The 14,783-nt window shown below is 50.5% G+C and overlaps 1 protein-coding gene across 1 annotated transcript; it reads right to left on the reverse strand.

Moving 5' to 3' along the window:
- Positions 1 to 2,680: 2,680 nt before the first annotated feature.
- LOC125756457 (uncharacterized) lies at positions 2,681 to 4,288 on the reverse strand. The gene is made up of 2 exons (XM_049411265.1): positions 4,221 to 4,288; positions 2,681 to 3,353 (listed from the first exon to the last, which is right to left on the reverse strand). The coding sequence occupies exons 1-2, from the start codon at positions 4,286 to 4,288 to the stop codon at positions 2,681 to 2,683; spliced, it is 741 nt and encodes a 246-aa protein (XP_049267222.1).
- Positions 4,289 to 14,783: the final 10,495 nt, after the last annotated feature.

Consider the following 14,783-nt stretch of genomic DNA (forward strand, 5'->3'; position numbering starts at 1 on the left):
TCAACTACTTCTTTGAGGAAGACACGACTTAGGTCACTGAGCAGCTCCTGCGGGGGCCGTGACGTAGGATAAATAGACGAAGAAGGAAGGAGAGAACGTCGTGCACTGTAGCTGCCGTAAGTGCAGCGGTCTCCCCCTATCAGGTGAGGTCATCAACTGCCACGAAGACTTATCGGTTTCCAGCAGCTATCATCAGAAAGGGCCCTTAAAACTCAATGCCAACGCGCCCAAAGGGCTTGCTAGAGCAAGGTAAAGGGTTCAGACCAGCTGGTGCGAGGCGTGGTGAAGATTTTTGGCGCTGGAAATCGGGGCAAGAGCGCACGAACTTCTGAACGTAGCGGTACATTCCCCGCCAGTAGTAACGCTATTGAAGGCGCGGATAAGTGTTGAAAATTATAGGATGTGCGCACTGTGGATCGGCGTGGAAAGCTCTGGATATTTCTGAACGCCGGCTGCGAGGTACTGCCAACAGCCACTGGCGGCCGTCGGAGTTCCAATTGCGTCGGTGGAGGAGGTCGTCGCAAATGGCTAAATCTTGAGTTTGATGGCGCTTCGCGCGAGTGGTTGGTAGAGTCGATGGATTAGAGAGCAAGCCTATTATCGATGCATTCCAGGAATTCCTTGCCCTGCTTGGAGGCGATGGTGTCAAGGTCGATGGAAGAAAGAGTAAGCTGAGACACCGAGCAGCGGGTATTGTCTTCCACCAAGGAAAAGAGTAAGAGGGCGTCGGCGTCCGAATGTTGTCGTACAGTGCGGTACAGCACGCGGATATCATAGTCCCGCGGGCGAAGTACGCAGCATGCAAGACGGCCTGAGGGATCCTTTAATGACGACAGCCAACAAAATGCGTGGCGGTTCGTGACGATATCAAAACGGCGACCATATAAATAAGGTCGGACCATCGTGAGGACCCAGATGAACACTAGGCATAAATTTCCGTGACGATGTAATTGGTCTCCGCTTTAGTAAGCGTACGACTTGCATATGGCATGACATACTCAGAAGAACCTGGCTTACACTGCACAAGGCCACCACCGCTAGCGTCCTTGTGTAGCTCTGTAAGGGCCGTATGGGCGTAGTGGCGTAGTATGGGAGGAAACGTCAACAAACGATGGAGCTTTGCGAACGCGTCGTCGCACTTTGATGACCACGAATTTAGGGGCCCGTTACTTACGAGGCGCTTCGTCAGCGGCGGCATAATAGTGGTGCAGTTCCAAATAAAGCGTCGAAAGTAGGAACACGGTCTCACGAAACTTTGCAGTTCCTTGATGGTCATAGCTATGGGGGACTCGGCCATGGCCTGAAGCTTGGCTGGATTGGGAAGAATTCTGTCCTTGGACACGACGTAGCTTCGTACTGTCAGCTGCCGAATAACAGAGAGCTGAGCTAGTTGGTAAGTATTCATTCTAAACAGACAGGGCGTGCAAACACGGACACAAGAAAGAAGTCAGGACACCACAAACGCCACAAACAGGACATGTGTCAGCTGCCGGGCTGGAAATCCGCACTCCTTAGATTCAGTTGCAGGGCGGCGTTGCTCAAACGCGTCCAAACATGCCGCAGACATTGAAGATGCGTGGACAAGCCAGAGCGAAAACGACGACGTCGTCGAAGTAGCACAAGCAAGTGTGGCATTGAAAGTTGAACAGGATGGTATCTATCATGCGCTCAAAGCTCGTTGGCACATTACACCGCCCAAACGGCATGACGTTAAATTCGTACAAGCCGTCGGGCGTGACAAAGGCTGTCTTGGGTGGAGCGTCATCGTCCACGGGTACATGCCAGTACCCTGAGCGCAAATGGAGAGCTGAAAAGAATTCTGCGCCTTGCAGGCTGTCAGTCGCATCGTCTATTCGCGGTAGTGATAAACTTCCTTACGAGTGACCTTGCTAGTCGCCGGTTGTCCACACAGAACCGTACAGAAGCGTCCTTCTTCGCAACAAGAGCGACAAGAGAGGCCCTGGGGTTGTTTGAAGGTCGAATAACATCACGTGGAACCATGTCGTCGACTGGCTCGTTAATTATTCGACGTTCTGCGGGAGATACGCGATATGAATGTTGCCGCAGTGGCAGTTGGGTGCCAGTGTCGATGGTATGCGTAACAGTGGACGAGCGGCCCAGAGAAGTTTGCGCGACATTGAAAGAACAACAAAATTCTACCGTCAGGTACAGAAGCTGGAAACACTGGACCGGCGTAAGGTTGTCAACAATGGAGGAACGAAATACATCGACGGCTGACGAATCAGGCGTGGAAACACGACTGAGCGTACTGGAACTGGAACAGTGCGTGTCATCGGGTGCGTCCATAACTTGTGCGTCTTGGAGAGGTTTCAATCTGCGGAAAAATTCTCCTCGCAGCAGCGTTACGATGTATGGAGATGGGTTGCTAACGAAAATAGCGGTGCTGCCCTGAGTGACTTGCACAGTCGCAAAAGGCACCAGCAAGTCTTTCCTATTGCAAACGCAGTCAGATAGCGAAAGGAGTGCAACGGTGTTGGAGAGACCGGCGCAGTAGACTGACTGTATCAAGTGCGAATGCGACCAAACGAAAGACGTTTATTCAGGTAAGGCTCGCGCATATAAAGGGACACCATGGTTGATACGCATGCACAGTTGCAGGTGCACATGACACGCTCGATACACCTTCCTTTCTTTATGGGAAGTTATACTGCATAGAAACTTAACACACTTGCTGAAAATTAGCATCGTAGTACAGCCGACGCGGCTGACGTGTTGGACGTGCTGATCGCCTAGGAGCCGGCGCTGCTGTTGTCGTGCTGGACGTGCCGACTGTCCCCGCTGGCAGTGTACAAGCCGGACCGGCTGAGCACGGTGGCGAAAGCTCGTTTCTCTCGGCTGCGTCCTCGTTGTCCGAGTCACTGCTTTCAGTTGTGCCAAGCAGGAAAGGTTCACGCGTCCTGAGCAGATGCTGCCTATTGCGCAGCAGCAGCTGGTTGTCTTCTGTGACTACCTGGTAAGACCGCGGTGCTAGCTTGCCAACGACCTGGGCTCTTCGAATCCACTGTTTGCCTTTAATCCGGACGAGATCTCCCTTCCTTAGCGGCGGCAAAGTTCTCCTCCGCGCGTCGGGTGGGTTTCGCTTGAATACTGGGGAGCAGGGTTCTTGCATGAAGTCTGGTAGGGGAGTGCGAAGTCTTCTTCCCTGCAGGAGTTCTCTTGGAGACCGACCATCTTCAAGAGGAGCAGTGCGATAGGCCAGAAGACCCAGCCAGAGGTCGTCTCGGGTTTCCGACGTCTTCTTCACAATTCTTTTTACAATTTGCACCCCTTTCTCGGCAAGTCCATTGGAGCGGGGAAATCCGGGACTCGATGTTACATGGTTGAAATCGTACCTGGATGCGAAAGAAAGAATTCATGAGAAGAAAACTGGGACCCATTGTCAGTGCACACCTCTACTGGTATCCCATATCTTGAGAAAATAGCACTCAGTTTGGAAATCACGGTCCTTGCCGTAGTGTCACTCAACTGTTCCACTTCTGGGAAATTCGTCAGGGCATCAAAGACGCACAAATAAGAATTTCCCCCGTACTGGAAAAGGTCCACGCCCACCCGGTACCACGCGTGAGGCGGCATTGGTCTCGAAATGATCGGTTCGTTCGGTTGCGCGTACGCGTGCTTCCGGCATGCGCTGCAGCTTCGTAACATATTGTCAATGTCATTACTCAGTCCGGGCCAAAACACTAAGCTGCGCGCCCTTGCTTTACTTTTGTTCAGGCCTAAATGCCCTTCGTGAATGCGTTTAAGCATTTCCGGCCGCATGGATCTTGGGATTACTACTTTACATCCCTTCAGTAGCACTCCCTGCACTTTCGACAATTCTGAAGCGAACGGTTTCATTGGGCCTTCCAGGCTGTCACCTCCTTGTCCTTCGACGTAACGACTAACGGCTTGCAGTTCCGGATCTTTTGCAGTCTCTACCACTAAGCGGTTCAGGGTTTTAGCGCTCACCAAATCCAATATAACGGTGACTGCGTGGACTTCGACGTCTTCTGTCGAGCCTGCGTATTCCTCGTTGCTTGGTCGTGACGATCTGGACAGCATGTCGGCAAGGACCAGCTGCTTCCCTGGAATGAATCGGAGTTCATAATCGTATGTCAGCAAACGAAGGAAGAAGCGTTGACACTACAGCAAGGACCGTGATTTCCAAACTAAGTGCTATTTTCTCAAGATATGGGATACCAGTAGAGGTGTGCACTGACAATGGGCCCCAGTTTTTCGAGATGTTGCCGGCTAGGAGCAGGGGATCCGGAGGCTTCACTAATTCCATCTTCTCGTGGGCCCGCGTTGTACAAACAAGTCAGGTTCCGGCCCCCAGGAAGCGAGCCACTTCTGACACCATGTATCAAGTGCGAATGCGACGAAACGAAAGACGTTTATTCAGGTAAGGCTCGCGCATATAAAGGGACACCATGGTTGATACGCATGCGCAGTTGCAGGTGCACATGACACGCTCGATACACTGACAGAGCCGTTGCTGTGTTTGAGGGCACTTTGGTATCGTCGTTTACGGGTAGGGTGTTCGTAGCCAACGCTCTGTCTCCTGACGCAAACCTCAGAATGGCTAGAGTTCTATTTCGGCTGGTGCGCAATGAATGACGACGTCGTCGCGGGAGAGAAAATCCCATCCCAGGATGACGTCGCGACGTCATGCAGAAATTATGATGAATTCGACGGAGCACAGAGCGTCCTGAATGACGACGCGGGCTGTGCACACTGCCGTAAGATGAATGTTTTGGCCGTTAGCTGTAGGAAGGGACAGCCTGGAAAGTGGCGTCATCACTTTTCGCATAGTAAACGTCTACATTTTGCGTCCATAAAGTATACGGCGGCTCGAGTGTCTCCAAGGCAAGATGCGCGAACACCACCCACAAACAAGTTTGTTACGTTCGATGGGCGTCACTGAGGGCTTTTACAGTTCAATAGCGTCGCAGCCCTTGCCTCGTGAACTGCGACAACTAGATTTCTTGGTCTCTTGCGACCGGACGTGGCCCCATTGGCGACTGCGAGCGACTTCATGGAGACCGCGAAGGGTGGGTAGATGGAGCTGGGCATGACGTCGGTGACAAAAGCGGAGTTGGATCGTAAGACGGGCGGCTGGTCTGAGTGGTCACGTGTCATGCGACTCGAGGCGGCTGCACGCGATTGCAATAACGTGCGACGTGACCGGCGTAACTGCACGCAAAGCAGATGGGGCGGTTGTCGGAAGTGCGCCGTGGGATCGCCGGGAAAGGTCCAACCCATGCCACAGGTCGCGATGTACGCGGCGGCTGCTGATATAAATGTATGGTGGACTGCAGACGATGCCTAGGTATGACCAAGAGAGTGGTAAGCCTGACTAGTTGGTATGTATTCATAGTAACAAAGAGTGTAAAAAACTATAGACAAAAGAGAAGAACAGCTCTCATCCCGTGTTGTTCTTCCCTTTTGTCTATAGTTTTTCGCGCTGTTTATTACTAGGTATGGCGTCGCAACGTTGGCGACACACCCGCTTCAACGGACCGAGGTCTAGTGACCGCTTCTGCGTAACTCAGTGGGACAGCCGCAGGGATTGCTAGCGGCGGCTCGGCGACAACTTAAGCCTAATCAGCGCCTCCTCTATTTTTCAGTGCTTGAGCGAACGCTCTCTTCCGGCCGTCGAGCGCGCGCTCCGCGGCCGCTCGCCGCTGCCGCGTGGTGGCGCTGTGTAGTCTACTTGACTACACAGCGCCAGGATATATTGAAGGAAGTGGGCATAGGTGACGACTGTGTACAGCTTTTGAGAGAAATATACCGAGAAAATACAGTTTGTATAGAATGGGAAGGAATAAGTAGCAAGGACAGCGTTGAAATTAGCAAGGGGCTGAGACAGGGATGCCCTTTGTCCCCGCTGTTATTCATGCTGTACATGGCGAGGATGGAAAAAGCGCTAGAAGGTAGCAACATTGGATTTAATTTGTCACACAAACAGGTCGGAGCGATGGTTGAGCAGAAGCTTCCAGGTCTATTTTATGCTGATGATATTGTCTTATTTGCGGACAGTCAAGATGATATACAGCGACTGGCAGATATATGCGGAAGGGAGTGTGAGGCTCTAGGACTAGGATTTAGTGCAACAAAATGTGGATTGATGATATTCAATGATCACAGAGACCATACGGTCTTAATACAGGGCCAAAAAATACCGAGGGTAAGCGAGTACAAGTACCTCGGAGTATGGGTAAATGAGGGAGATAGATATATGGAGGTACAAGAGAAAGCATCGGTAGCAAAGGGAAAGAGGAATGCTGCAATTATGAAGCACAGAGCTTTATGGGGATACAATAGGTACGAGGTGCTTCGAGGGCTGTGGAAGGGTGTGATGGTTCCGGGGCTTACATTTGGGAACTCAGTGGTGTGCATGAAGTCAGAGGTGCAAGCAGGAATGGATGTAAATCAAAGGACGGTGGGCCGCCTCGCCTTGGGCGCTCACGGGAAGACGACAAATGAGGCGGTGAAGGGTGATATGGGATGGACAGGCTTTGAAGTGAGGGAAGCGCAGAGCAAAATGAGATTCGAAGAGAGGCTGAGGAAAATGAAGAAGAGTAGATGGGCAGAGAAGGTTTTCAGGTATTTGTATAGAAAAAGCGTTGACACGCAGTGGAGAAAAAGAACTAGGAGGCTCACCAGTAAATATACGGCTGGCAGTGCGGGCGATATGGCAACAAGGAGCATTAAGCGGAAGGTCAGAGAGGCGGAGAAGACTTATTGGATGACAGCGATGGAAAAGAAGCCGGCTCTGAGTAACTACCGAAAAGGAAAAAACGAAATAAGGAGGGAAAGGTTTTATGATAATTCAAGGGGAAGCGCTTTACTGTTTGAAGCAAGGTCGGGCTGCCTGAGAACGCGTAGTTATAAAGCGAGATTCAGTAACGAAGAAGAACTATGTACATGCTGCGGGGGAACTAAGGAAACGATGGAACATGTACTGATTGAATGTGGCGATATTCACCCAGGTATACGTGTGGGCACGAGTCTACATGAAGCCTTGGGTTTTAGGGACAACAATGGAAAGCTGAACACGCCCGCGATAGAAATAAGTAAGAGACGGTTAGAGTATTGGTGGCAGAAAAGTAGAGATGGAGTACAAAAATAAATAATTGGGGGAAAAAAGGTTATTCTGCCTTAAGAGGCAGAGAGATGGACTGTGAATTTATATTTTTTGTTATAATAACATAGATTTAATCAATGTAGATAAGGCATTAGGACAACATGAAACAAGGAAGTTTTTTTTCTTTTTTTTTCTTTTTTTATCCTTCGAGCCTGGTGGCAGACATGTCACCGCCCCGTTATAAAGGGGACGCTCATAGCATCCATCCATCCATCCACTACAGGAAGCTGGCGCTGAGCGGCCACGCGTATCACGAAGCTCGCGAATTCCTGTTTGCATACGAGTTTAATTGCATTTGTGCTTCTTGCAGACTTTCACAGGTACAGGGGGATGGAAAGACACGCGAACATAGTGGGGAGCTATTTTCATCACCCTCTAACCGTGGTGGCAATAAAAAGATGCTAGATGGTCTTTTATTCTGTCATAAATGACTTCGTCTTTTCATCGATCATCCAGGCTATAACCACTTGAAGATAAATGCGAAACAGCAAAGAATGCAGATGCCGCATGTTCGCGTGTCTTTCCATCTCCGCTGTACTTATTCCGCAGGCAGTCTGTCAGGCCGTGCTGCCAGTTCGATACTTGCACCCGAGTTCGATAGTATTCGCGTTTCATTTTCTATTTCAGGCTATTGCAACCGCCCCAATGCCTTAGTATGTCATACTGTTGTGTTCCACTCTGAAAATGGAACTGAAAGAAACCACGATTATCTTTATTTATTTTCCTTTATTGATAAAGAAAAAAAATCTCACAGGGTCCCTTTTGCATTCATCTTAGATAACTGAAAGACGAAAGCCATCTTCTTCTGTGTCTTCCAGTCAATTTATTGAACATTCCCTGCCTCCCTCCGAGATATTTCTGCGCCTAACGTGGTTTTCGTACAGCCTCAAGGATCGGAGGCAGTGCAAGCTTTCTGCACATCAGCGGACGCATACACTGCCTCCGGGATCGGCCCATTTTGACCAAGCGAAGATGTGATATGACGACGTCACGTCATGTGACGTCACGATGATGTCAAAATTTTATGATCTGTGACGTCATATGATGACGTCATCACGTAATTATTTTTTGCATCACTCGTGCTGACCTCGCCGACGGTCAAATTCCGCGTTTGATGAGGCATCTAAGGCTTTCGCCTTAATACATTGTTCGGCTGTCGTTCCATGAAATTCCAGCTGCCGCTGGTGTTCGGTAGAGGTGGCTTGCAATAATTAGGCGGGTTAATTGGTCTACAAGTACATCTTAAAACTACACTAGAATATGCAGCCGTCGTTCACGACCCGAAGATTTCATACAATATAAGAAGCGGCGGCTTAAGAAGGATTGTGGGGTTCGCCGTCTACTCCAATGAAATGGGCCGCTCGTCAACGCTGGGGTAAGTCGAAAACCATTTATTAAGCAAGCTTTAAAACTGTTAAGACAACAAATGAAAATACATAAACGCAAACTTCCCCGAACACTTCCGTGCCGGTGCCGTTAACCTTGGCCCCGGCGGACCGCACGCCGCGCACACGCACACCTGACCACAGTTCACCAGCAACTCCCCGTTGGCTGCTTGCCGTGCCCGGTTATGAAGCTTGTCCTCATCCGCGCGCATGCGCAGTGGCCTTCGCTGCTTGGTCTTGTCATTGCCGGTGCGGACGAGGGCGAGGGTTCTTATGCGCGATCTCCACAGGATGCAGTAGCGTCACTCTTTGCAGACTACCCTCACGTTTGCAGCCCAAGGTAACAACTGAACCAAGCATGGCAAGTATCCCTAAACGTGACCGTGTTGCGTCCGAATAGTCAACGAATGCATGTAGTACCAGTAGCCACGCTGCCTCGCGATCACCGCCATGTGCATGCAGCGCTGATATTAGGTCCCGAAGCTGAAGAATCGCAGCCCGTGGACACCACATGCACTACCGGCGAAACAACCGACAATCATTATGTACAGTGTCACTATAAATGAGTGCACAAGGCTGAGCAGGCTGCCCCATGCGACAAAAGCATCCATGTCGACAGCCATTCGGCCTCTATGCTTTGCTCACTACCGAAAAGGGCAAATGGAAGAGAAAAGAAAGATAACTGAGGAGCCAGATACTGAGGCTACAACAATCCGTCGACAAATACAAAGACGAGCTCAAGCAACTGACAACAGGCCGCGCCATTTTTCTCGCCTTTCACATTGGCTCAAGTTGAAAGTCGGCACTTCGACTTTATACTTGAACGACAACGTCTGTTCACACACATCGGTCAGTGTTGCAGGAAGCGCGGCATATGTAGCTGTTTTTTTTTTTTTCGTACCACCACGATTTAACTGGTTTAAGCTCTGGAATGGTGCAATCACTTGGCATAGTTCCTCTTTTTTCTGGCACCAGCTGTTGCTTTCTCCCGGTGCCAACAAATGTAATTCCCAAAAGCTTTACGAACAGAACGGGCGATCGCGTATATCCCTGGAAGCAGTCTAGTGACATTTCATGCTATTCAGCGCATGAACTCCAGGCTTGCGTATAGTGTGCTACACCAGTAGACGGTAGCACGCATCGGGGAACTTTAAGCGCCCAAGCTTTCAGTATTAGCTCTTTGCAAATGCTGCTTTCGAAAACCGACTTTCAGATAGTCAAAAACCGACTCTCAGTCAAGCGAACGTAACGGTGACAAAACAATTTCCCGCGCATCACTTGCATGCGCTCTCTGCTATCGGGCTACCAGACGACGCGCGAGCGTCTCGATCAAATACCCTCGAAAGACACACGCCTTCGAAATAGGCTGGTTACCCAGAACGACAAGTGCTTCATGATTCCAGTTTACAAGTTTTGATTATACTTTAAACAACGCGAATACAGCCGAAAACTGAACCATATAGCAGCTTCGAATGCAGCCACGGCATTCGTTTCCGCGAGCGACCACGCGGCGGCGGGTCTACTACGGTGGCGGCGCCCGGCGGCTAAAAGCTGCACTAACGCCGACGGTCGGTTCCCATTGCGCTCCGCTCCTTCGCCCAGGGCCTAACTCAGTGGTGCAGGCGCCGTGGGGTGGTGGTCGTGTCCATGCATGACCTCCGCGAATTCCTGCTCAATCATTCGGCGGAGGCGAAGCAGCAGTGTGGTTGACAGCCGTTGAACATGCTGCGGGTGAGCAAAGTTAAGCAGAGAGAACTGGCGTGCATTTTCCTCGCGCACCAGTGTCTTGACTTCTGCGAGCAACGCGGAGTGGTGAGAAATGGTCTCCAAGTCGGCGAGATCTGCGTCGCGTGATGCGGGGCGACGGTCATACACCGCTGCCGGTGCAGCTCCTCGTAGCTTTCGCACAGCGTTATTCGATACATCTGCCACAGTGCGAGGGTTTTCGGCGAACAGCATGGTCAAGGCATCGTCGTCGATGCCTTTCAGAACATTTCTCATCTTTTCACACGCCGATATGATCGCGTTGGCTTTCTCGCACAAGACGAGGATGTCTTCTATGTGTTGGAAGAATTTCGTTCTTCTTTTGATGCCGCCCAAACTTCTCTGGGCCGCACGTCGGCTGTTACGCATCGCATCGACACTGGCGCCCAAGCGCCACTGAGGCAACGTGCATATCGCATATCTCCCGCAGAACGTCAGGTAATTGCGAGCAAGTCGATGACATGTTTCGAGGCGATTTTACTCGACCCTCAAACAGGGCGTCTCCTGTTGTTCTTGTTGCAAAGAAGAACGGTTCTGCACGGCTCCCTGTGGACTACCGACGGCTCAACAAGATCACTCGTAAAGACGTGTATCCACTACCACGAATAGACAACGCGATTCACAGCCTGCAAAGAGCCAAATTCATCTCCTGATTTGCGCTCGGGGTACTGGCATGTACCCATGGCTGATGACGTTCCACCGAAGACAGCCCTTGTCACGCCTGACGTTTGTAAGAATTTAACGTCGTGCCGTTTGGGCGGTGTAATGCGCCCGCGATCTTTGAGCGCATGATGGATACTATTATGCGCAACTCCTAGTTTTTGTCGTTGTTTTCGCTTCGGACTTCTTCATCTACTACGCCTGCGACAGGTTTTCACGCGTTTGAGCAACGCCGGCCTAAAACTGTATTTAAAGAAGTGCCGATTTGCAGCACGGCTGCTTACAATTTTAGGCTACGTCTTATCCAAGGACGGAATCCTGCCCCATCCAGCGAAGCTTCGGGCCGTGGCCGAGTTTCCCAAGCCTACGTCCGTCAAAGAACTGCGCAGTCTCGTAGGACTGTGTGTGTTCCGACTTTCGCTACTTCGTTTGAAACTTGGCCACCTTGATATCACGCTGACTATCAACTGACTTTATTAAGGCGATTGTCAATGCATTTATACCTCCAAGGCCAGTCAGTTTAGAGTTGATAGTCAGCGCTTGTGTGTGTCGTTTCTTTCTTTGTGGTGCGTCTTTACGTTTGCGCTGTAAGTGTACTTCTAGGATTATGAGCCAACTAGGCCCAAAAGGACTTTTACTGAAGTTCATATCACCGTTGGCGAAAATTCTTGTAACGAGCCTCTAAATTCGCTGTCGTCAGAGTGCGACGTTGCGTTCACGAATCTCCGTCGTTTGTTGACGTCTCCTCCCATACTACACGACTGCGACCCTACGGCCCCTAAAGAGGTACAGACAAACACTAGCGGTGTTGGCCTCGGCGCAAACCAGGGAAGCCTGGTTTGCGCAGCGCAAACCAGGGTTCCCTGAATATATCGTGGCATATGCAAGTCGTACGCTCACTAAAACCGAGGCCAAGGGGAGACCAGCGCTGATAAAGGGCGCGCCAAAAAAGGGCGCCTGGCGGGGAGTCGCGACATAACTCAGCCGCTCGCATGGCATCCGCGCCACCGGCTAATCCCGCACTGTACTGCGGTGAGCGCGCGCGCATGCGCCGTTCCCGTGCTTCATTTTGGCACGAACAGCTCGAGCAGCCATTGCGCCAGTAATATGCTCTATGGTTTAGAAAAAAAATAACTTTGTCTGAAGGCTACATTCTCAGGAAAGCACTGGAAAATGGAAAGAAACCCTGCAAAGCAGACTATCTGGTGCATACGGCGTGGAAGAGACAGTGCTGTGCCGTGGTGGCGACTCTGTCGTCACCATTTTCTGCTTGCGTCCTGGGATTTGTGTCAAGCTAGCGCAAGCTCACAAGCCTCCATTGATAAGTACGTGCTGCGTCGATACCAGCTGCTCACTACTGGAGTAAAAAAAAAGTTAAAGACAAGGGGTAGCTGCGTCAATGTTTTTCTGTCGTGGTATGTATGCCCAGCCCGCTGTGTGTATGCACGCGGACGTTGATCAAGCAAACCACCGTGCTAGCATAACAAGTATGGCGTCGCGCTCTTGTGCTCGAAGGCGCCGGATAGATTCCCGGCCACGGTGGCCGCATTTCGATGGGGTTAAAATACAAAGACCACCCGCGTACTGAGATTTATGTGCACAATAACGAAAGCCAAGAGGTCAAAATTAATCCTGATTCTTACACTACGGCGGGCCTCATAAACCTACCTTGTTTGGACGTAAAACAGCAGCAACTGTCGATGTTGATCAAACACGTTTATTCTAAGCAGACACAGGCAAGCCAAAAAACTAACACAGTACGTCAGGCGAATTAAACGGCGATGAAAATTCCATGACATTCGATCCTTTTCTAGCGAGGCATGAATTGCGATATTACTTCGCCGCGGCAGCCAATGCACAAAGTTTTACCGCATTGGCTGACTCCAGAAAGCTAAGCTTCGAGTAGTCCGCTGCTTTGTTCGTGACAAGAACTCTGTCTGTAGCACAAGTGAAGTTCAACGGAGGCATCCATCGCATGCGCATTTCTCATAACATTTCAGCGCGGCTTCGGCGAACGTGCCTCCGTACGCATCTCGTAGACAGACAGCTTTCCTTCTGAGTAACTGTTTGCAAATAATGTAAACTACCTGCCTATCGTGTCATATTCACTGCACGCGGTGGCACCAGAAGGAGCTTGGTGGTGGTCAGATGAAAAAATTGTTACATATGCCGCATGCTGCATAATATGTATGTTTTATTTACGACAACACACCGATTAAATCCTGGTCGTTGGCCCCGGTTTCCACTAGTGGCCCTCACTATCGAATAAATCTAGCAGACACGCGCAATTCGGTTTAGAAACCAGCCTGAGGCAAAAACCAGTCAAAAAAAGACGCCGGACAAGGGGAAGAAGTGACACACACAAGGACTGGACTAGCAACTGTGCTTTATTAGCTGACAGCACCTCCAAGAAGAACTACGGCGCATGCGCTAATCACGTAAAACCATGACGCCAAAACCCAAAACAAGAAAAAGCAAAAGCAGAAATTGGCCTACATAACGGCCAAGAATCTACCGCCAGAGTGACAGGAACTCGCATTCCTTTTGTAGTAATCACGGTGTAAGAATATTCAGGTGTTGACACTGCGCGCGCCTAAGCGGCCAGAAAATGTTCGGTCGTCGGTCCGTTGAGCGGTGCGCCATCTAATGGCTTGAGGCGGAGAGCGCCCGCGAGTAGCCGAATCACGGTGGTGCTGCGTCATCGCCGCCGCTCTCGCCGTTCCCTCTCCTGTTGCTCTCTCGATTTCGCCCCTCGACGCCGCTTGGCGGTTGCACATTATCCAGCAAAATGGCACAAAAAAATGCACGTTATCAGCAGCATGCGCGTTGCTATGGAGACGACTGCCCCGCTTTTCGTAGCGCCCTCTGTAAGTCATCTGATAAGAACCCGAACATTATCTGGACGCGCGCGGATTGCGGTTTCCCATGCGTTGGGGGAAGAGTGTCATCACCTGAGTATATTCTTACACCGTGGTAGTAATGAAATAGACGTACTGCTTACACAATCATCGCGGTGCGTGTTTATATGATAAGCCTCAAGGATTTCGCGCTCCTCCTTGCCCCCACCTCTACCTAAAATCTTAACATTGGAAAACAGCGGCACACAACCACAGATCTGGCAGTGGCGGGGAAGATTAGCCCCGTCTGACGTGTTCAACGAATTGTGATGCTCGCGATGTCGTTCATTCAAGCATCGGCCAGTTTGGCCGATGTATACTTTTTCGCATGTTAGCGGAATCGCATACACAACATGTTTCGCGCAGGTAGTGTACTTGGTTTTATGCCGAATAGAGCACACCGGAGTGCTAGTGTTTCCGTGAGCAACACGTGCACACAGCGCAGAAAGTTTGCAAGGCGCCGAAAAGACAACATCTACGCCCTGTCTCAAAGCGACTTTTTTCACATTGTGGGAGACCTTATGTATGTAAGGCATCACTACAACACTCTTCCGCTGGGAATCAATTGGTTCTGGACGTCTATTCGCCGGCCTTTTCAGCTTTTGCAGCAGCGTTTCTGCTACAGCTGTCAAGACCTGCCTGGGAAAACCCGCTGCTTCCAAGCGCTCAACCTGACAGTCAAAACTCGACTTAACGCAGTGGTGGCAACTCTTCTGCAGTGCATTACGGAAGCAGTTACTCGCGATCCCTCTCTTAACAATTTTTGAGTGCGCGGACGAGTAGGGTAACAAGGATTTCTTGCTTCTGGGAGAAAAGCACCAGCACAAATGTCCATCATCCCTAAAAGTAAGCAAAGTTCCAAAAACCTAATGGAATTGTCAACCGGAAGTTCATGAGTAAAAGATAGGGCGTTAGAGCAACCTCGGAAGT

Source organism: Rhipicephalus sanguineus, chromosome 11, assembly GCF_013339695.2.
Source record: "Rhipicephalus sanguineus isolate Rsan-2018 chromosome 11, BIME_Rsan_1.4, whole genome shotgun sequence".
Classification (NCBI taxonomy): domain Eukaryota; kingdom Metazoa; phylum Arthropoda; class Arachnida; order Ixodida; family Ixodidae; genus Rhipicephalus; species Rhipicephalus sanguineus.

Excerpts from the sequence above, each read along its gene's own strand:
- LOC125756457 (XM_049411265.1), bottom strand. The coding sequence starts at position 4,288 with ATGGAATTAGTGAAGCCTCCGGATCCCCTGCTCCTAGCCGGCAACATC. Across the intron at positions 3,354-4,220 it reads TCGAAAAACTGGGGCCCATT|GTACGATTTCAACCATGTAA; the intron begins GTCAGTGCACAC and ends TTTCGCATCCAG.